General features: G+C 40.3%; 3 protein-coding genes across 3 annotated transcripts; 2 read left to right on the top strand and 1 right to left on the bottom strand.

Annotated features, from left to right (window-relative positions):
* The first annotated feature begins 2,642 nt into the window (after nucleotides 1–2,642).
* On the top strand, nucleotides 2,643–6,561 carry LOC126788018 (uncharacterized). Its single transcript, XM_050513972.1, has 3 exons — nucleotides 2,643–2,685; nucleotides 3,329–3,622; nucleotides 3,834–6,561. Exons 2-3 carry the CDS (start codon nucleotides 3,345–3,347, stop codon nucleotides 6,286–6,288), a joined length of 2,733 nt encoding a protein of 910 aa, XP_050369929.1. The 5' UTR covers nucleotides 2,643–2,685; nucleotides 3,329–3,344; the 3' UTR covers nucleotides 6,289–6,561.
* A 2,045-nt stretch (nucleotides 6,562–8,606) lies between these two features.
* On the bottom strand, nucleotides 8,607–11,100 carry LOC126791684 (uncharacterized). Its single transcript, XM_050518152.1, has 4 exons — nucleotides 10,794–11,100; nucleotides 10,085–10,128; nucleotides 9,504–9,807; nucleotides 8,607–9,364 (listed from the first exon to the last, which is right to left on the bottom strand). Exons 1-4 carry the CDS (start codon nucleotides 10,861–10,863, stop codon nucleotides 9,054–9,056), a joined length of 729 nt encoding a protein of 242 aa, XP_050374109.1. The 5' UTR covers nucleotides 10,864–11,100; the 3' UTR covers nucleotides 8,607–9,053.
* Nucleotides 11,101–12,861: 1,761 nt separating this feature from the next.
* On the top strand, nucleotides 12,862–20,725 carry LOC126792595 (pyrophosphate-energized vacuolar membrane proton pump-like). The gene is made up of 11 exons (XM_050519005.1): nucleotides 12,862–13,199; nucleotides 14,322–14,896; nucleotides 14,983–15,362; nucleotides 15,600–15,686; nucleotides 15,778–16,108; nucleotides 16,239–16,649; nucleotides 16,739–16,798; nucleotides 16,893–17,089; nucleotides 17,569–18,687; nucleotides 18,893–19,863; nucleotides 20,293–20,725. The coding sequence occupies exons 1-10, from the start codon at nucleotides 12,950–12,952 to the stop codon at nucleotides 19,839–19,841; spliced, it is 4,359 nt and encodes a 1,452-aa protein (XP_050374962.1). The 5' UTR covers nucleotides 12,862–12,949; the 3' UTR covers nucleotides 19,842–19,863; nucleotides 20,293–20,725.
* The last annotated feature ends 41 nt before the right edge of the window (nucleotides 20,726–20,766 follow it).

The raw sequence follows: 20,766 nt of genomic DNA, 5'->3' as shown, positions 1-20,766 counted from the left end.
TTTTGCCCTATATTCAGAAAAGACAAAAGAAAGAAGACAGACGAAGCGCCGATGGAAGAAAGAAAGAGACAAATAACGCCGGCCGTCGGGAAGCCGTGAAGAGCTTCATGTCCGCTGTTGATGGTAATAGGCCTAAACCTGAAGGTGTACATATCTGTCAGAATGTAGAAAGCATGGTAAGGTCGTTCAGTGAAAATGTACATCTTAGAGATGGCCGTATTGTTCCTAATTCATGATGTAGTATTTGTACGTACGTAGAATTGAGTGGTTCTATCTAAGGATTAATATGTTCTGATGTTCATGTTTAAGAACAATTCGATCACCTTATCTTAGTTCTTTTTTCGTTCTTTCTCTACAATCGCTCTTTAACATTCAAATTTCACAGACTAAAGAAGACGAAGCAGTGCAGAAATTGATTTTGGGGGTTCAATAACTTGGTCTTCATCAATCGATTTTTTGTTTTCATTACTATCCCTAGTACTAATTGGATTCTCTGTTTCTAATCCTAGTAGGGTTAGGGGTATTTATGACTCAAAGTAGGTAAGTGAACATAAAAACTATCCAGACTTGGTTCAATATATATTGGCTAGCTATACATTAATAACTCCCATACATAAAAGAGTTCTGGTCATTGATTATCCCCAAACCACAACCAATGGGCAGTGGGCAGTCACTTCTATCTATAGTTCTATACTTTCCCCTAACATGGATTTGCCTTCTTCAGACCAAGCGAACTCGGGAAGAACAGAGAAGGGAACGCGTACGGCCGAGGACGACAATCTGTTTGAGAGTACTGAAGTTAGCGTGGATGCAGCTCGTAAGATTCACGAAGCCATGAAGCGCCTCATGTCTGCCGTTGATGGTGATAGTCGGCCGGAAGATTTCATAAGACTGACGACCGAGGGCACACCTGAGGTGGAGATCAATGAGCCCAAGTGCATTGAGTACTTGGACAAAATACATGATCAGATTGTTGAGCTGAAACAAAAGGTTACCAAAAAGAGAAAAGCGAATTGGTCTAAGCTTCCCAATGAGCTTGTAGAGTCAATATTGATAAAGCTTATACCTTCTGAATTTGACATCCTCGGCTTCGGGCATATCCGATCTTTCAAAGTCGTCTGTCAATCCTGGAGAGCCGCTGCAACATCTTGTAGCTCTTACGTTCCGTTGCCTCGAACTCCTTGCCTCTTGCTTCACGACCAAGTTTCCTCAATGTTTGATCCCATTGGCAAGAAGGTGCACAAAATTAGGCACGTCTGTGACTACTTTTCTTTTGCCAGAATGGTTGGTTCATCATATTGATGGATTGTCATGTTTTACGAAGACGTGTATTCAAAAGAATTAAAAGGACATGTCTTTAACCCGATTACAAGAGCCAGCATTCCAATCCCAGGCGAACGGGCCCTTCCCGACAGATCATGTACAATAGTTTCGAAAGCTATTATTTCCTCCAACCCGTCTCGCAACAAGAACTTTGTGGTGGTAGTTGAATATGGTGGTAGACTAGCCTACTATAAACATGGAGACGAAGATGCGTCCTGGAAAATATTAGATGATGGTATGCGTTCTCATAACGGATGCCTTGTGTTTCGTGATGACCATTTAGTTGCATCGGAGGCGTACAGGGGAGTAACTAAAGTTTGGAACTTCAAGGTATACCCTCCTTCAAAACGCACCCCCATTAGACGCTCTGCTGCCAACAAAGGATATACCTATTATTTGATGGAATCACTTACGGGTGAGATCTTACGTCTGGGAAAAAGTGGGGGAGAAGATGGTAGCTTTCAGAATTTGAAGTTTTGTGTGGGAAAGTTGAATTTAGCAGAAGGCAAATGGGAAACTCTGCCAAGTTTAGAAGACCAATGTTTATTTTTGTTTGAGAATTACTTTAGTAGCAATCATCCTGCTGATTGGCATTTGACGTCATTGCCAAACCTATGCTTTTTAGGATGTGAAAAGAACTCTATCTACTACGGAACGAAGAAAATGAATTACGTAAGATACGACCTCAAGGAAGCAAAAGTGGACAGCGTGATGACGTCATATGGTGAAAAATGTGTAATAAAGTCGTTTGGTGAAGAATTGCGACATTTTAGTTGTCGCAACAAACCCTTGTGGATTGTTCCAAATCCATGGTGAAGTATTTATATACAAATAATTGCTTAGTTGTTTATGAGGATTAATATCAACTTCATCACATTTTGTAATATTATCATTATTAGGCCGTCTCCGATCTTTGGCCGACAAATGAATTCTATATTTTTAGGCACATGACAAAAGAAAATCAGAGAGTGACCCAGACCATGTCTTTTGATTCCGGCATAAATTAATAAACTTTTATTTATTTATTTAATAAAAGAGAGGAAAAAAGAATCTGAACACATATATCTAATAAACTCTAATAAGTAGGATAAACAAAATCTCAACCTACTAAGTTGTGATCGTTTTCGTTCTATATTCAAAACTCAAAAGAATAAAAATATGGGAGAGTGACTCTGACCCAAGTCATTACATTGTGGCCCAAACCAACTGAACTTTGACTTTTTTCCTTCAGCCCCAATTCTATAACTTTCGTGTCTAATCGACCCTTTGCATCGTCCTCCTCTTTTATTCTTATTTCCAGAAGGCCCCAAATTCTAGGGTTTCCCTCCATTGCGGTATCACACCTTTGTACCTCCTCTCCAGGTAAACCCTTTTCTCTTCTCTCTCTCCCAAAACCCTAAAGTTTAATTCTTTGCTGGTAACAATTCAATTTCATGTAACTAGTGAATCAGTAAATAGTGTAGTGATCAAAGCCAGGGTCTTGGAATTTGGATATTCATTGCCTATATCTGGGAAAAGGTTCTTGCTTTGTTTAATTTTGCATTAGATGATCATGTTGACTTTGATTTGCTTTGACTCAATATGAAAAAGCACTTCCATTTTTAGAGTCTGGCATCAGTTTGATGTATTTTGATCAAGGATGATAACCCATCTGCTGGAATTGTATTAAACATGTTGACACTTCTCTACTGTGTGCTCCCATTAAGGTTTTGAAGTGAGTTTGCTTTGTGTTTGTTATAGATTGTGTTAATATTAATGTGTTGTTAGATACAAATACTTTTGATTAATGACTGCATTGTTAGATAACAGAATTAACTGGCAGTTGCAAACATGGCTGGTTTAGTTTTTATTGGATTGTCGTGATCTTAGATAGTTTTAGAAGCTGAATTGCGAATGTCATATGTTTTTATCTGAGTTTCTCATTCTTGAATTATGGTTGTAAGTTCAGTGTGATGGTGAGAGCAAAACTTATCTTAATCTGCCAGTGTGGTGGTGAATTCGTCAGGAAGGATGATGGAACCATGTCCTATATGGGAGGAGAAGCGCATGCAGTAGATATCAATCATGAAACCTTATTTGATGATCTGAAGTTGAAGTTAGCTGAAATGTGCAATTTAGAGTATAGATCTCTGTGCATCAAGTATTTTCTCCCTGGAAATAGGCGAACTCTCATTACATTATCTAATGATAAGGACTTGAAAAGGATGTATGAGTTCCATGGAAATGTGGTAACTGCCGATGTTTTTGTCATGGGAAATGCTGGTTTCAATGCTGACGAAGCCTTAAACACACTAAAAAGGTATCATCTTTATTATATGTTTACCTGCATCTGCATTATTTAATTTTACTGCTAAATCAGTTTAAAAGAGGTCATTGATATCACGATTCATGGATTTTTAAAAATAAATTATGACATTTTCTCTATGTTGTATGATGAAGAACGTTGACTGGTGATTGCAGCAAGTTGCAAAAAGTTTCTTGCACTGATAGGATAAATTAATGATTTGCAGGGCATGTGGGATAAAACTGGCAGACTCTGTGACTCCTTTTGCTGCCTGCGGTACTTCAGCTGTTGTATTTCACACTGATGCTAATCATCCTGTTGCAGTAAATTCACCAATTGCAGCAAGTGATGTTAATACCACAGTTGTTCCTGCTGCTTCAAATAATACTCCAGATATCCCTTCCCCTCTTCCAGTTCCACAACAAGAAGGCTCTAATCTATCTGCTGATGAATGGACTCAAAACCCAAGTGGAGCAGCTCACAGCTCTCACATATTTTCTGCCCTTACTGATCCTGCAGATGCTACTACTTCCATTCCAACAGGTTTCATCCCTCTTGCTGCTGATGCAAGCATCCGCATAAATGGTATGGACTCCGCTCCTTCTGATGTTAATAGTTCCGGTCCAAACGGTGCTATTTCTGTTGCTGCTGATGCAAGTGGCCACAGCTTGGACATAATTGATATGGACTGTACCCCTGCTGATACTGTGAAGAAGCGAAGGCGCACTGCTGCATGGAAAATTGGTCCAGATGGCCCTACCATTGTTTCTATCAACGAGGATATTGGGGATGAAAGAAAATTCATGTCCAGGAAGAAGAATACTCTGAACTTTAAAGCTACTCCAGAAACTCACAATGAGGATCAGGAAGAAGAGATTGTGCCATTTAATAGCATTGACCATAATGAGGCCATTCTAGGCCCATCAAATGATGTTCTATCTGAAGAGTTGGTCACATTGTGGAAAGATGGTATCACTGGGGTTGGACATGAGTTCCGAAGTGTTCAAGAATTTCGTGATATACTGCAAAAATATGCCGTTGCAAATCGATTTATGTATAAGTTTAAGAAGAATGATACTAACCGTGCAAGTTGTATATGTATAGCTGAAGCCTGTTCTTGGAGAATTCAAGCATCCTGGGACTCATCTATGGAAAAGTTTGTGGTAAAGAAGATGGAGAAAAGACATACATGTGATAGGGAAACCTGGAAATTTTATCATCCAAAAAAACATTGGTTGGTTGGTATCATTAAAGACAGACTAACTGATAACCCACATCTGAAGCCGAAAGAAATTGTCAGTAGCATTGTTCAGGACTTTGGAATTACGGTGAACTATAATCAAGTACGGCGTGGAATTGAAGATGCAAAGGAACAACTTGTGGGTTCTTATAAAGAAGCTTACAACCAGTTACCTTGGTTTTGTGAGAAGATGGCAGAGGCAAATCCTGGTAGTAATATTGGGCTTTTCACTGGTGATGATGGGAGGTTCCAACGTCTCTTTATTAGCTTTCATGCATCTATACATGGCTTTCAGAATGGTTGTCGACCTATTCTTTTTCTTGATTCTATGTCCTTAAAATCAAAATACCACGAGACATTTATTGCAGCTACTGCTTTGGATGGAGATGATGGTGCGTTCCCGGTTGCATTTGCAATAGTAGACAAGGAGAATGATGATAACTGGCATTGGTTCTTGGAGCAAGTAAGATCGTCTGTTTCGACCACACAGTCCTTAACTATTGTTTTTGATAGAGAGAAAGGACTGAAAAAATTAGTTACTGGGGTATTTGAAAATGCCAACCATGGCTACTCTATGCACCACCTTCTGAGAAGCTTCAAGAAAATCTTGAAGCCCCCATTTCATGGAGATGGGAAGGGTTCTTTGCTAACTTGTTTCGTGGCTGCCGCCCAGTCACTCAGACTTGATGGTTTCAAGTATTTTCTGGATCAAATCAAACAGGTTTCATCACAAGCTTATGACTGGGTCGTCGAAATTGAACAAGAATGTTGGACAAATGTATTTTTCAAAGGTGAGCACTACAATCATATTACTGTCGATGTTGCAGAGATGTATGCCAACTGGATAGTAGAACTGCAAACATTGCCCATAATACGGAAGATAGAAGTGTTGAGCTCAAAGCTAATGGAATTGTTAGACACTCGTCGAACTGATTCAAGCACCTGGTCTACACAACTTACACCATCCAAGGAGGAAAAACTGCAAGAAAAAATTCTACAAGCAAGTCGCCTTAAGGTATTATTTTCAACTGATACACTATTTGAGGTTCACAATGATTCCATTAATGTTGTGGATCTTGACAAAAGAGAGTGTAGTTGTTTGGTTTGGAATGCTTCTGGGATGCCTTGCTGCCATGTTATTGCTGTTTTCAACTGCACGGGTAGGAACGCATATGATTTTTGTTCAAGATGTTATAAAGTTGACAACTTTCATTCAACTTATTCGAAATCCATAACCCCAGTGGTGGTGCCTTCCAAGCCTTTGGATAGTGATAAAACTGACCCAGAGGCAGGGACTGTACTTCCTCCTTCCTTCTCCAGGCCACAACCCCATGACAAGGAAAAACCAAAGAAAACAAAGGGTGTGGCCAAAAAGGAAGTTAATTGCTCAAACTGCAAGGAAACAGGACATAATAAAGCGACATGCAAGGCAGGCTCTTAGGTTTGTGCAAGTTACTCAAGAGAACTGCTGTACTTTCATCATCTTTGAGGGTCAGTTTTTTAGTAGGAATGTAGGTGCAACATCAAACAGATAATTAGGTTTTTTATGGTTCGAGGCTTCGAGCTCATAGATTATTTGTTCTTGAGTTTAGTTATAACCATATATAGCGTTTGAATTTCTTGATGAATTGTGTATGTGTGTATGGACAGATCGAAAGCCTGTAGCAGGAGAGATCATAGACATGCAAAACATTTGATGTATAGAAAGTTGAAATTTTATTATTTATAGGCCTCCTGCAAGTGATATGAGCTAGATTGCATTACTGCTCTAATCTCCTAGTAATTTCAAAGGGTAAGGATTGAATACTGACTGGGAGCGTCTTAGCTTGAGTTTCAGTTCTTCATTTTGTATCGGAGGGCTTTCAAAGCCTGTTAATATCTTTGTCACACTGGAATTGAAGGTGTGCGCTCAAACAAGCCTTTGTGATTCTGGACTGTTTTGCTGCACCTGCAAACTGAGGGGAGTGGAGACCAAACCAGGGCTTCAAATACAAGACGACGTCGTTCGATAGAGATACATCACACGTGTAAAAATATGTAGTCCATGCGCTATACTATATAAGTTATTTGAGATCACCATCATTGATCCCAGAAAAAAAAAGCCACCATCTACTAGTTGAATATTATTCTAATTTAATTAGTTGGATAAGGAAAGTACATTTTCCCTAATTACGTAGGATTATGTTTCCATATTTCCTAAGGAGATTCTACCCTTTTATTCGTCTCTATATATAGAGCTTCAAATTGCTTCAACACGCACCTCCCACTCTCTACCCGCCAAAATTCTATTATAAACTACTTTGCCTTCACCTCATCTCTATCACCGTCTGCCTCACACTTAACCATGCACTCCTCCGCTCGCTTACCACCGTGGCTCCTCCCCAATGTCACCGTCCCCGGTGCTTCGGGCACTAGAGAGGCCTTCCAAAGCTTTGGGAACCTCGACATATTCAACAAAACAACCACCATGAACTTCAGCAAGCCGATGTCGACGTTTAACAGCTCATAGGTGTCGGCGTGAATCACAGAGTAATTTGTGGTTAGCTTAGGCTATATATAGGATCGATCTGTGTATGGATTGTTCTTCTTAAAAATAAAGATGAGGTTTTTCCAGCTTTTCGTGCTTTCCATGTCTCTGTTCAAACACAATATAATGTCACCATTCGAGTTCTTTGTTCTGATAATAGGGGGGAATATGTGAATCATGTCTTTCAGGAGTTCTTTAACACACACAGAATTGTTCATCAAACAACGTGTCCTTACACACTTGAGTAAAATAGGGTTTCTGAAAGAAAAAATCGTCATTTACTTGATATGGCTCGGTGTATTCTTTTTAGTGCTCATATGCCTAAATACCTTTGGGGTGATGCTGTCATTACTTCCGCTCACCTCATTAATCGTCTTCCATCTCGTGTCATTCAAGGGAAAGTTCCCTATGAGGTGCTTGCATCTCATGTCTCATTACCTTCTTTTCATAATCTTCTTACCCGTGTTTTCGGTTGTGTTGTTTTTGTTCATCTTCCACCACATCAGCGGTCTAATTTGGATGCCCGGACAGTTAAATGTGTGTTTGTTAGGTACGGAGGCAGACAGACCCTTCCTAACAACACATATGATAGTTCAGTTTCTCAAGCTATCATTTCGTCCAACCCATCTTGCAATAAGAACTTCGTTGTGGTAGTGAATTATCGTAGACAGCTATCATACTATAAACATGGAGCCGAAGACCCTGTCATGGAAAAAGCTAGATGATGATGAGCATTGGTATAGTAGCTTTGTGTTTCATGATGACCATTTAGTGGTATTGACCTACATGTTTACTAAGGTTTGGAACTTCAAGGAATACCCTCCTTCACAATGTATCTCTATTCAAGATGACCCTCCTGCATCGTACAATTTGATGGAGTCGTTGACGGGTGAGATGACTGAGATCTTACGTATGAGTAAAAGAGTAAGAGATAATACTTTGCAGTTTCTGTACAAAAGTTAAATTTAGTAGAAGGCAAATGGGAAAATCTGCAAAGTTTAGGTGACCAAAAGTGTATGGTATTGGGGGGCAAAATTAAAGTCATTTCATAACCCATGTTTTTTAGGATGTGAAAAGAACTCAATCTATGGACTATGGATTACAAACAGATATATTTGGTTTATGGTTCGCATACAACTATTTGTCCTTGAGTTTAGTTTTACAACCATATATTGCGTTTGAATTTTGATGAAATATGTAATGACAATACCGTAAGACCTACAGAAATCCTGTAACAGGAAAATTGCAAGTCTATTAACCATAGGCATCCAAATAATGATATGAGCTGGATCTTGTTACTTGCATGAAAGTTGCTATAATCTGCTAGAAATTTATAACAGTCAGTAAGTACTCAATAGAACCTGAACCAACAGTTTCAATGTTTCTATCTAGTTGTGGATCTTCTAATCTAGATAATCAGTATCGAGCTATTAATGGTGCACGGTTGACAGCTTTACACATTACAAGTTTACAACTGCGTGCTGTACACAACAATGAGCAGGGTAGGGTTTGAACTATTTTTGAAACTTGTATTATGCTCAGAATAGTCTGCACGACAGATATGGCCGCAGATAAAAGTTGCCAACTTGCCAGAGATTATCCAAAGATGACATGAACTCATCAAGATACCAGGCTCAGCCTGAAAAGGATTCTTGCAAATCCCCCAAATACCAACTTCTCTAAACCTGCCCTCTTGAATCTTCGATCTTGGGCAACAGCCCAACACACAAAGGACAGGGAGGGTCGCGTCTGTCTTCAAAACTTGTTTTCTGCTCCAAACAATCAGCATGGTAAACATGGCCGCAAACTAAAACTGCCACAACAGAGACTTCAGAAGACGACGGTGTGATCCCAAGAAAATAAGGTTTGCGCCTTAATGGCTTCTGACAAATCCCACATAACATCTTCATTGGATTAGCCGAGGTAGCATCCATTACCAAGTAACTAGACCTGATTCTGGCTGGCCGGCAAAAGGGTTTATCCTTAATTTCTGAGAAAAAATGAAAGGAAAAATTAATGCAAGAATAAATGTGACCAAATTGTAGATGTTTTTTTTTCTTGAAAGGGAATTGTAGATGTAATGCTACTGAAGAAATGAAGATTATAAAGGAGCACAACAGAAAAGAGACCTGAGTGACGTCCAGAGTCAGAGCTGCATTGAGTAGCTAACTTATAAGAGAGTTTTTCTTCACGTGAAGGAGTAACTTTTCCACGAGAAGTTGATGCATTAACAACATTGCCCAAGTTACGACGAGAGTATTGATGGGCATAGTAATGACGTGAACGTTTAAAAAACGTTGATCGGCCAAGGCTCTGATGATGTTGTGCAGCAGAAGGGTGGGCATGTAGTAGCTTCAAAGAAGTACCAGTAGAATCCAGTACAGATGACAGAGGCTTTAGTTGTTTACCAGAATCAACCGAGTGCAAATGTTTCTGAAAGTTGGAGAATTGAAAGATGTATTAGAATTTTTTCTCTCCCAGTATGGATTAGGAAGACATTGTGCAATGACTGCAATCTCTACTAAACAATATCAATCGGGTCATAACTATTTGTCTTCCATTATAAATTAGGGAGACACTGAGCAATTTCTACAAAACAATATCAGGTCATTGTAGATGTGAGCTTAATGCAGCATACAACAAGATGACGATAACAACTCAGAGCAGAAATCAAATGACTAGATGAATGAGAAAGGACCAGCTAGCTAACCTCTTCGGACAATAGTTCCATTCCTGAAGAACATGAAATGATGTCTGCAACACCCCAAAGAGAAACCTGATTATTAGAATTTCACTTACTGGAATATATGACATTTATCTTAAAATGATGTCACCACATAATCTGTAACACAAGTCAATTCTGACATCAGACAAGAGTGCAATATCTAAAACACTTCAAATTAAATTAAGCTCAACCACCGGAGGTCTTGGTCTAATGAAGGGTTTAAGGAACCGGATCATTTCAGAAAATGAGAAAATTAACTCTAATTCTAAAATTTCTAACAAGAACCCATTTTTAATGACCATACAGAACCCCATTACTAAAGTAAATCATGAACTAGAGATGACCACACTCACATCCTGAAACAAAGAAAACCCATCAACCCAAATGAGCCTAGTAACCAAGAAAACAGTACCACACATCACACAACATTGAAAAAGATCAAAACTTGATCAAGAAACCAACACCATTCACCTCTTAAGACACCAAATTGAACTCAGTTTGCGCAAGGACCCCAAAACAAAGATAGAGCACACATAATTGCTGGAGGGCATACCAAAGACACAATCTTTCCCTATTGTTTCAGTAAAAGTTTCTTCCTTTTCATCTTGTTGTTCATTTTCAGAGCATTGTCAAACACAAAAGAAATCGTGAAGAAGAGAGAGAGAGAGAGAGAGAGAGAGAGAATTGAGGGTACCCGAAGAAGGAGGGGGAGGAGAAAAGGGTGGGATGTTGTGATCATCCGAGTGTGGCCTCTTCTTTCCCATAAGAGCAAAGTGAGTTGTTGTTGATGATGAAATCTGGGTTTTGGGTTTGATCTGTGGCTTTGCGGTCTCAGCGGACACTGTTGCTTTTGCGGAGGGCACGGTCCCAAAATGTAGCGATCAAAGCAAAACCAGGAGAGGAAGATAGATAAAGAGGCAGAGGCAGTGCGGGTGTTACACCAAAGGAAACCAACACGTGCTCGAGAGTTATTGGGAACAAGAATATGAACCATCATCATTTCTCTGTCGACCATTTTAGGACATGAATTTAGAGGTTCACAGCGATCAATTAGAAAAGTCCGATCATCTATGATCGGTTTGTGGATTATGCGACTCAACTTGATCAGAAATCCACTAGTACATCGAATACTTAAACTTTACTACGATAACGATTGTTAAAGATGGTAACACGTTTTTATCATTCACTTAAATGTTAGTATGTGTGGTTGTATGCATTGTGTTATTCGCTTTTTACCGTATAGTTGTACATTAAAACATCCACATAAACTTTAATATGTGTACATTGTGTCATACGTACTTTGTCGCTCAAACTAAGAAGATCTTTGGTTTTCTCTAGATTGATAGAGATGTTACAAAGAGCTGATGAAAATGGATGAGAAACAGCAATGCTAAGAGTATGATATCATTTTGTTTATATCATACTCTAAGCCTCTATCATATTACACAAACAATTGTAGTAAACTGCTATAGATAAACCCTTCAACAATGTCCTACATGGTACATTGCTGATGGTGATTCATTTCATCATAGCAAAACCCTTGATGGACATGCTCTGTATATAACCCAAATATCATTTGTGGGCTCATAATGAAATCATGAATGACATGATGGTGATCTCTTAACAAACACGAATCTCAAATGTCAGCTAAAAATAACAAAAAAATTGGAATCACAAAATCAGATGAGGCAAGGACAGTTAGGGCACGAAATAATTGCGTCTCGAATACGTTATCGTCGGAGTTATCTTTCTATCCAGAATAAGTTCCCCTTCATCTTCTTCATAATTAAAGAAAGGCCAAATCGGCCACTTTACCATCTCAAGCTACACAGACGACGACACATGGTTGTGTTGCTGTGGCGATGTCGTTTTCAGCATCGTTGTGTTGTCGCCATTATATACTTCCTAGGCCAAAGGGAAGGTTTTGTGTCAAATCTTGTGGCAAGGAATTTAGTTCCATATATTAGGTAACTTTAATTGGAACACCATTTATTAGGTCATTAGGTTAGGATTCATGTTAAATGCCCTACATCAAGGATATATATATGTGTTTAGGTATGTCGATAAGAATAGGCATTTTTTTTTGTTGAGTATTCAACTATTCATAGTTGGTAGTAATAAAATTTATCCACACGATTATGAGTAATGTGGTAAACAATGTAAAAGATAAGAACCGTTTCTCTTATTCCCGACTATATCTTGACCCTAAATTGAATACTTACATTACATGAGTTAGAATTAGACTAGTTATATTACAAGTTTGATTATCTCCAATATATTCAAAAACAAAACGATTACCACCAAATGACATGATTGACATCTACTAAAATGCCAAATGCTCTAACTTCCAAATCACACGTATAAGACTGATTTTATACACGCCATTTTCGCCGTCGTTACGAATTTTTTACGCGTAGGAACATATTTAGGATCTTGATAGATTTACTCTAACGATCATGAATACGTTTCTACAAATTCTCGGATTAATTATCTAAAAATAGAAAACAAGAAAAACTATAAAAAATTGACCGAGTGAGGAGCTGGCATTCTTACTTCCTCAAGCACAAAATTAGTCACAATTTCCAAATAAAACCCAAAACATTAACTCATTAATCCTCTAAATTTTCCCAAAAATAAAGAAATAAATTATGGTCAGTCAGTCCTATCCCTTCTCTTACTCTCTTCTATAGCTCCTGTCACCCTCTTATAAATAAACCCTCATCACCCACATCACAACCCTCCACCTCGTACTCTCTCTCTCTCAAACACATAACACAGTCCCAACCAAACTCTCTGTCTTTCCTTTTGTTTCTGTTTCGGTTCGGTCGTGTTTTCGGCGGAAGCTCTATAATGGGGGCGAGTATTCTCCCAGATCTCGGAGCCGAGATTCTGATTCCGTTCTGCGCGGTGGTCGGAATCGCCTTCTCGCTGCTCCAGTGGGTCTACGTGTCCCGCATTCAGCTCTCGCCGGCGAGGGACTCCAATTCTTACTCCGCCGGGAAAAACGGATGCAACGATTACCTTATTGAGGAGGAAGAAGGTGTTAACGACAACAACGTTGTTCAGAAGTGCGCCGAAATCCAGAACGCCATCTCCGAAGGTATGTTCTTTATAACTCTTTGTCTTGAATTTTATGTCTTCTTAGATCAAACGTTGTTTTTCTTCGGCTTTCGTGTGTTTGTGATTACATATTTATAGTCACTCTCTTCAAGTTTTGAGCTTTGTGTAGTTTTACTGAAACAGAGCTCTCAAGTTTTCATTTTTTTTCTTCTCTTTTTGCGTATAGCATGTGTGCTTAGGTTTAACGACGTCGTTTGGTTGGCTGGTTTTGGCTTTGTGGGTTTGTTCTAATTTGCGTTTAGTTTATTTAAAGTTTCAAGCTTTGGCAGAAACAGAGGAGTGTTCTAAAGTTTGGTGTCTGCTTAGATCTAACGACACCGTTTTGGTTTGATTCTTTGGAATGAATTCATGAAATGCTTCAGATCGAAGATGGTGCCCTATTCTGTAACCACAGATTGTTTCATTTATTTTATTTGTGTGAAGGACCACCTGCAACAATGTGCTATTATCCAATTTTTGGTCTTAATATACTATAGTATCAGTTGGATATTATTTATTGTAGCTACCACGTTGTTTTTTGTACATAAAACTATGTGATTGGGATAGAGTTGTGATTGTTAATACTTAATAGTTATGGTAGTGCACATGGGTGTCCCATAGTGTGAGAGTTTGAACCTTTTGTCATTTTGGAATTTGGATATCAATGCACTGTTACATGGTTACAGTACTATAATTGTTGTGTACTTGTGTTCAATCATTGTTATGAATGATTGTTGTAAACTTGTGATGAATATTTTTGTTCACTGAAGTCTGCGGCCTCATTAAAGAGTTCCTCCTCTGTATTTGGCAATGAGTTTTTGAAGAAGAAACATAAAAATGAGACCTGTTCATATTCCTTTTTTATTCTTTAGTTTTAAACATGCTCTACCTACAATGATTGAAAATTGATTGTTTTTAAGTCAGTTTTTTTCGTATAATATTTTGTTTTAGTGAAGGAATTTCTTTGGCTGTATGATTCACTGCTTTCTGTTGTTGTTTCACTTGAGTTTTTGCAGTGTAATTTCAAGCTGCTGTTTACAACTTCAAATTACCGTACATCTTAAATAATGGTAGTTTTTTCTTTGGGGGGTGTTGCTAACATCTTGATGCTTCAATGATACAGGAGCGACATCATTCCTTTTCACGGAATATAAATATGTTGGTGCTTTCATGGTGGCTTTTGCAATCTTGATATTTGTATTCCTTGGTTCAGTGGAGGGATTTAGCACTAGTAGCCATACATGTGCTAATGACGAAACGAAGATGTGCAAACCTGCTCTTGCAACTGCCGTATTCAGCACAGTTTCTTTTTTGCTCGGTGCTATAACTTCAGTGGTTTCTGGATTCCTTGGTATGAAGATTGCTACTTATGCAAATGCCAGAACTACTTTGGAGGCAAGAAAAGGTGTTGGGAAGGCTTTTATAGTAGCATTTAGATCAGGTGCTGTCATGGGATTTCTCCTTGCTGCAAATGGTTTATTGGTTCTTTACATTGTGATCCTCGTCTTTAAGATGTACTATGGTGAGGACTGGGGTGGTCTTTTTGAGTCCATAACTGGATATGGTCTTGGTGGATCTTCCATGGCTCTCTTTGGCAGAGTTGGTGGTGGCATCTACACCAAAGCTGCTGATGTTGGTGCTGATCTTGTTGGCAAAGTTGAGAGGAATATTCCTGAGGATGACCCAAGGAATCCAGCTGTAAGGCCTTCTATTAGACTATTTACTAAAGATTGAGAATTTGCTTCATATTTACTTCAAGAACTTATGTCTATGTATTTGTACAGGTGATTGCTGATAATGTTGGTGACAATGTTGGGGATATTGCCGGAATGGGATCTGATCTCTTTGGATCCTATGCTGAGTCATCATGTGCTGCTCTTGTTGTTGCTTCAATTTCCTCATTCGGGATTAATCATGAGTTAACTGCAATGTTATATCCTCTCATTGTCAGTTCCATTGGTATCATTGTTTGTCTGATCACCACCCTTTTTGCAACTGATTTCTTTGAGATCAAGGCTGTAAAGGAAATTGAGCCAGCGTTGAAGAGGCAACTCATTATTTCCACAGTACTGATGACTGTTGGAGTTGCAATAGTTACATGGATTTCTGTTCCTTCTTCTTTCACCATCTTCAATTTTGGAACACAGAAAGTTGTTAAGAACTGGTAAGCTCTACTTCTTTCTCTTTTAGTATCAGTGTCATCAGGGAGTTGTTACATATATGACCTTATATAAAATTTTAGTTTAAGCTGTGTGAAAGCATTGTGCAATCACTTATGCTACTGTAGCACTACATACTGATGCAAGTCCTAGCATTTTACTTTTTTCTTTATCTAATCTAATATTAGACCTCATTGTTGTTTAGTTATTGTTGAGTCTCTAACACTGAATTGGTTTTGCAGGCAGCTGTTCTTATGCGTGTGCGTTGGTTTGTGGGCTGGACTTATCATTGGATTTGTAACAGAGTACTACACCAGTAATGCATACAGGTAAGTGAGGAAACTGCATACTCGGTACCTTTTTCCTATTTATGGTGTTTATTGTCTCTTAATCTAACTCCTGTTTCAAATTTTGTTGCAGCCCTGTGCAAGATGTTGCTGACTCGTGCCGGACAGGAGCTGCTACTAATGTCATTTTTGGCCTGGCATTGGGATACAAATCTGTCATTATTCCTATTTTCGCCATTGCCATTAGTATTTATGTCAGCTTTAGCTTTGCCGCTATGTATGGCATTGCTGTAGCTGCGCTTGGAATGCTTAGCACCATAGCAACTGGATTGGCTATAGATGCATATGGTCCGATCAGTGACAATGCTGGAGGTATCGCTGAAATGGCCGGCATGAGCCACAGAATAAGAGAGCGAACTGATGCTCTTGATGCTGCAGGAAACACCACAGCTGCTATTGGAAAGGTTTGAAAACTCTCTAAAGTTACCTGTTGCTTCTCTACTAATTTTTAAATGGCAAGTTTGAATAGATTTTTTTTTAACAGTCATCATAATGTAGATGTTACTCATGAATTGTATGTGCTTCTATGCATAGGGTTTTGCAATTGGCTCCGCTGCGCTCGTGTCCCTTGCTCTCTTTGGTGCCTTTGTGAGCCGTGCTGGAATTGCTACAGTCGATGTGTTGACTCCAAAAGTTTTCATTGGTTTGATAGTGGGTGCAATGCTTCCCTACTGGTTCTCTGCCATGACAATGAAGAGTGTGGGAAGTGCTGCTCTAAAGATGGTTGAAGAAGTACGCAGACAATTCAACACCATCCCTGGCCTCATGGAAGGTACTGCCAAGCCTGACTATGCTACGTGCGTTAAGATCTCGACTGATGCTTCCATCAAGGAGATGATACCACCTGGTGCCCTTGTGATGCTTACACCTCTCATTGTCGGAATCTTTTTTGGTGTGGAGACTCTCTCTGGTGTCCTTGCTGGATCCCTCGTTTCTGGTGTACAGGTAAATTCTTCAGCACTTTCTGCTTATAATTTTTCGCTGCAAGCTATTGCATATGATAACTTTTGATCTTAACACATTCTATTTTACAGATTGCCATCTCTGCATCCAACACCGGTGGTGCTTGGGACAATGCCAAGAAGTATATTGAGGTAAGCAATTTCGTGCTCGTTTTGGTTAGCAAGAATGATCTAGTTTTGGCCATGTACCCTCTACTTATCGTCTAAATCTGTCAAATCATTGCAGGCTGGAGCTTCTGAACACGCAAGGAGTCTCGGTCCCAAGGGATCAGATCCGCACAAGGCAGCTGTCATTGGTGACACAGTCGGAGACCCTCTCAAGGACACATCCGGCCCATCTCTCAACATCCTCATCAAGCTCATGGCCGTCGAGTCCCTCGTCTTTGCACCTTTCTTCGCCACACACGGCGGCCTCCTCTTCAAGCTCTAAATAATAAGAAAACCACCGAGACATCAGACAAGTGGGGAAGTAGTCCCAAGTCCCCCCACCAACTCTCCTGCATTTCACTCCCAACGTGCATCGAAGCTCTTCATTCAGACGTTCCTCCCACCTCGCCACCTTGTTAGTCGTGTAGAGCAATGCTTTAGCTTTTTTCTCCATGTAGCTTCTGAGATTAGAGATATTGGCGGGAAATCGGAAAATTCTTCCCCTTTTTAGTAGAGGGGGTTGATGATGTAAACGTCAGAATGTTGATTGATGATGATGATGATATAAACCGAACCTCTTGACAAAGAACTCCATATTTTCCTCACAAAAAACCCAAAAAAGAAATGATGACACATATCTTACACATGGTCCACATGAGCCCACATTTCAAAGCTGGCAACATTGAATGTAAAAGGCCAAAACCCATCTTGTGTTCTTCTTCTTCTTCTTCACAGATCTCTCTGGTCTGAAACTTTCAGACCTCTCTCTCCACAATGCCACCTCTCTCTCTCCACCCATTCCCTCCAAAGCTCACACCCACTTCTTCTCTCTTCTTCAACCCCCAAAGCCCCAACCTTTACACCCAAAGCTTCAATTTTTACACCCCAAAACGACGCCGTATTCGTTTTCGCTCCCTCGAAATCAAATCCCTAGACGCCGCTCAGGTCTTCGACTACGAGACCAAGCTCGCCGCCGAGTTCCGCTCCTCCCAATCCCTCAAAATCGCCATCATCGGCTTCGGCAACTTCGGCCAGTTCCTCGCCAAAACCCTAACCCGCCAAGGCCACACCGTCCTCGCCCACTCCCGCTCCGACCACTCCTCCGCCGCCGCCGCCCTCGGCGTCTCCTTCTTCCCCGACCCCCACGACCTCTGCGAGCAGCACCCCCACGTCATCCTCCTCTCCACCTCCATCCTCTCCGCCGCCGCCGTCCTCTCCTCCCTCCCCCTCCAGCGCCTCCGCCGCAGCACTCTCTTCGTCGACGTCCTCTCCGTCAAGGAGTTCTCCAAGTCTCTCCTCCTCCGCTCCCTCCCTCCCTACTTCGACCTCCTCTGCACTCACCCCATGTTCGGCCCCGAGTCCGCCGCCGCCTCCTGGAACGGCCTCTTCTTCGTCTACGACAAGGTCCGCATCGGCGCCGACGCCGACCGCGCCGCCCGCTGCGACAAGTTCCTCAGCATTTTCGAGCGGGAAGGTTGCTCAATGGTCGAAATGAGCTGCGCCGAGCACGACCGCCACGCGGCGGGGTCGCAGTTCATTACTCACACGGTGGGGAGAGTTCTGGGGATGCTGAGGCTGGAGCCGACGCCGATTAATACCCGAGGGTATGAGACATTGCTTGATTTAGTGGAGAATACGCAGGGGGATAGTTTCGATTTGTACTATGGTTTGTTTGTGTATAATAAGAATGCGCTGGAGATGCTGGAGAGGCTGGACTTGGCTTTCGAGGCGCTGAAGCAGCAGCTTTTCGGGAGGCTGCATGATGTTGTGAGGGATCAGTTGTTTGGTAATGCTGGGAAGAAGGTGGGGACGGTGCAGGAGGAGTGTGTGAGTCAGAATGGAACTGCATTGGTTCGTTCTCCGAAAGCTGCGAGGTGGTACATTGTTGTTGTGTAGATATGTTTTGTGTTCTGATTTGATAATGACATGTCTACTTTTGTTAGCTTATTATTAGATAGTGGAATGTGTTGGATGCATTGTTGTTGTGTACATGTCTACTTTTGTTAGCTTATTAGATAGAGGAATGTGTTGGATTTTAAGTGGCTAATTGCGACGAAATGTGTTGATTGTGATGTTTAGATTGCCCAAAGTACGTGTGGCGGATAGCTCTGAAGACCATTCAAGGCTTAAGATTGGGATTGTTGGTTTCGGCAACTTTGGTCAGTTCCTTGCTAAAACCATTGTACGGCAAGGACACAGAGTTTTAGCTTATTCCCGGACAGACTACTGTGATGTTGCTCAACAGTTGGGTGTTTCTTATTTCTTGGATGCGGATGATTTTTGCGAGGAGCACCCAGAAGTAATACTCCTTTGCACATCGATTCTTTCGACTGAGAAAGTTCTGATGTCACTCCCGCTTCAGAGGTTGAAGCGGAGTACTTTGTTTGTTGATGTTCTGTCTGTGAAAGAATTTCCAAGAAGCCTGTTTCTTCAGAACTTGCCTCTATGTTTTGATATACTCTGCACGCATCCTATGTTTGGACCAGAAAGTGGTAAAAATGGGTGGAACGGTCTTGCTTTTGTTTATGATAGGGTCAGAATTGGAAACGACAAATCAAGGGTGTCAAGATGTGATCAATTTCTTGACATTTTTGCTCAAGAAGAGTGCCGGATGGTGGAAATGTCTTGCGAAGAACATGATAAGCACGCAGCAGGTTCCCAATTCATTACACACACTATGGGAAGAGTTTTGGAAAAGTTGGGTTTGGAGTCGACGCCTGTAAATACAAAAGGTTACAAGACTTTGTTGAATTTGGTGGAGAATACAGCAGGGGATAGCTTTGATCTCTACTATGGATTATTCATGTACAATGTTAATGCAATGGAGCAGCTAAAGAGGCTGGACCTTGCTTTTGAATCATTAAAGAAACAGCTTTTTGGGCGGTTACATGGTGTTCTTCGGACACAGCTTTTTGAGAGTGCAGATGATTCTCAAGGTACGAGGGAGCCACAACTGTTGCCTACACCATTGGACGGTGAATCTTCAACTACATCTTTTCTGGAGGCTTTTGACATTCAGAACAACTAAAAATCAGCTTTTCATATTATTTGTAAGTGGATTTGCTTTTTTGAATGTTACTTTTTTCTTTAAGATATAATCTAGTTAATTTGTCTGCTGTTAGTTTAGTGATGGAAAATGATTATCTAATATTCTGAAGACATCTGTTATTTTTGTTCTCTGATTTGCTCTTTAGTATGGATAACAGGGAGGTTGTTTCCAATTGGGGAGCTGTCTCCAATTCTTATATTATTTAATGTGTCTATAACTTACAGTAACTATACTATATTGAATTACAAAGTAAATGAGCTGAGGCTTCAACTTTTCTGGATGCATTACCTATTCATCCCCTGATCATTGATTATCGAGACTTTGCTTTTGTTAGTTGCATGGCAGCTTTGATGATATCATAAATCTTGTTGTATTGTAGTGCAAATGGAATTTGTATCCGTCAAATGTTTAACAATTATTTGGTTTGTAGGATCCAGTTGGAAGAGCTTTATGATCATTGCACCTGTAGGGAATCAATCAGTGAAGACATTGCCACCAGTCTGCAATCGAACCGATTGAATTTGGTTCCATTGTGGTTAAAGTTGTGCAATGGATTGATAGAGGAAGAGATGATGGGATTCAAGTTCTTGAGAATAGTGGTCAACTGAGTTATATAAATCGAATGCAATGCATGAAGAAGCAATTGATTATCGGTAAGAAGACATTGCCATTATCCAAAGTTGTGGTGTGATTCATCTGTTGGAGGTCTTTGGCTTCCTCCATCGTTGGTACTGACTATTTGATGATGTTGTATCTTTTTATTAGTAGTTGAAGTGGAGCTTCATTTTGGTGTCTGAGGAAGCTCCTGTATGTATTTCCGGCTCTTTCATTACATCTATGAATAAGATATTCCTGCCAGCAATTTCAGCTTCTAGTTTACATCTTTTACTTCGTCTGAATCATT

The sequence above is a fragment of the Argentina anserina genome, chromosome 1 (genome assembly GCF_933775445.1).
Source record: "Argentina anserina chromosome 1, drPotAnse1.1, whole genome shotgun sequence".
NCBI classification, from domain to species: Eukaryota; Viridiplantae; Streptophyta; class Magnoliopsida; order Rosales; family Rosaceae; genus Argentina; species Argentina anserina.
The sequence above is the reverse complement of the archived record's forward strand: the minus strand, read 5'-3'. Positions and strand labels throughout refer to the sequence as shown.

Bases quoted from the DNA above. Each gene is read 5' to 3' on its own strand.
- LOC126788018 (XM_050513972.1), top strand. From the start codon at position 3,345: ATGTCCTATATGGGAGGAGAAGCGCATGCAGTAGATATCAATCATGAA. The intron at 3,623-3,833 runs GTATCATCTTTA...AATGATTTGCAG, and splicing joins GCCTTAAACACACTAAAAAG to GGCATGTGGGATAAAACTGG.
- LOC126791684 (XM_050518152.1), bottom strand. From the start codon at position 10,863: ATGGGAAAGAAGAGGCCACACTCGGATGATCACAACATCCCACCCTTT. The intron at 10,129-10,793 runs GTACCCTCAATT...GGGGTGTTGCAG, and splicing joins TCCTCCCCCTCCTTCTTCGG to ACATCATTTCATGTTCTTCA. The intron at 9,808-10,084 runs GTTAGCTAGCTG...TCCAACTTTCAG, and splicing joins TGGAACTATTGTCCGAAGAG to AAACATTTGCACTCGGTTGA.
- LOC126792595 (XM_050519005.1), top strand. From the start codon at position 12,950: ATGGGGGCGAGTATTCTCCCAGATCTCGGAGCCGAGATTCTGATTCCG. The intron at 14,897-14,982 runs GTAAGGCCTTCT...GTATTTGTACAG, and splicing joins ATGACCCAAGGAATCCAGCT to GTGATTGCTGATAATGTTGG. The intron at 16,650-16,738 runs GTAAATTCTTCA...TCTATTTTACAG, and splicing joins CCCTCGTTTCTGGTGTACAG to ATTGCCATCTCTGCATCCAA.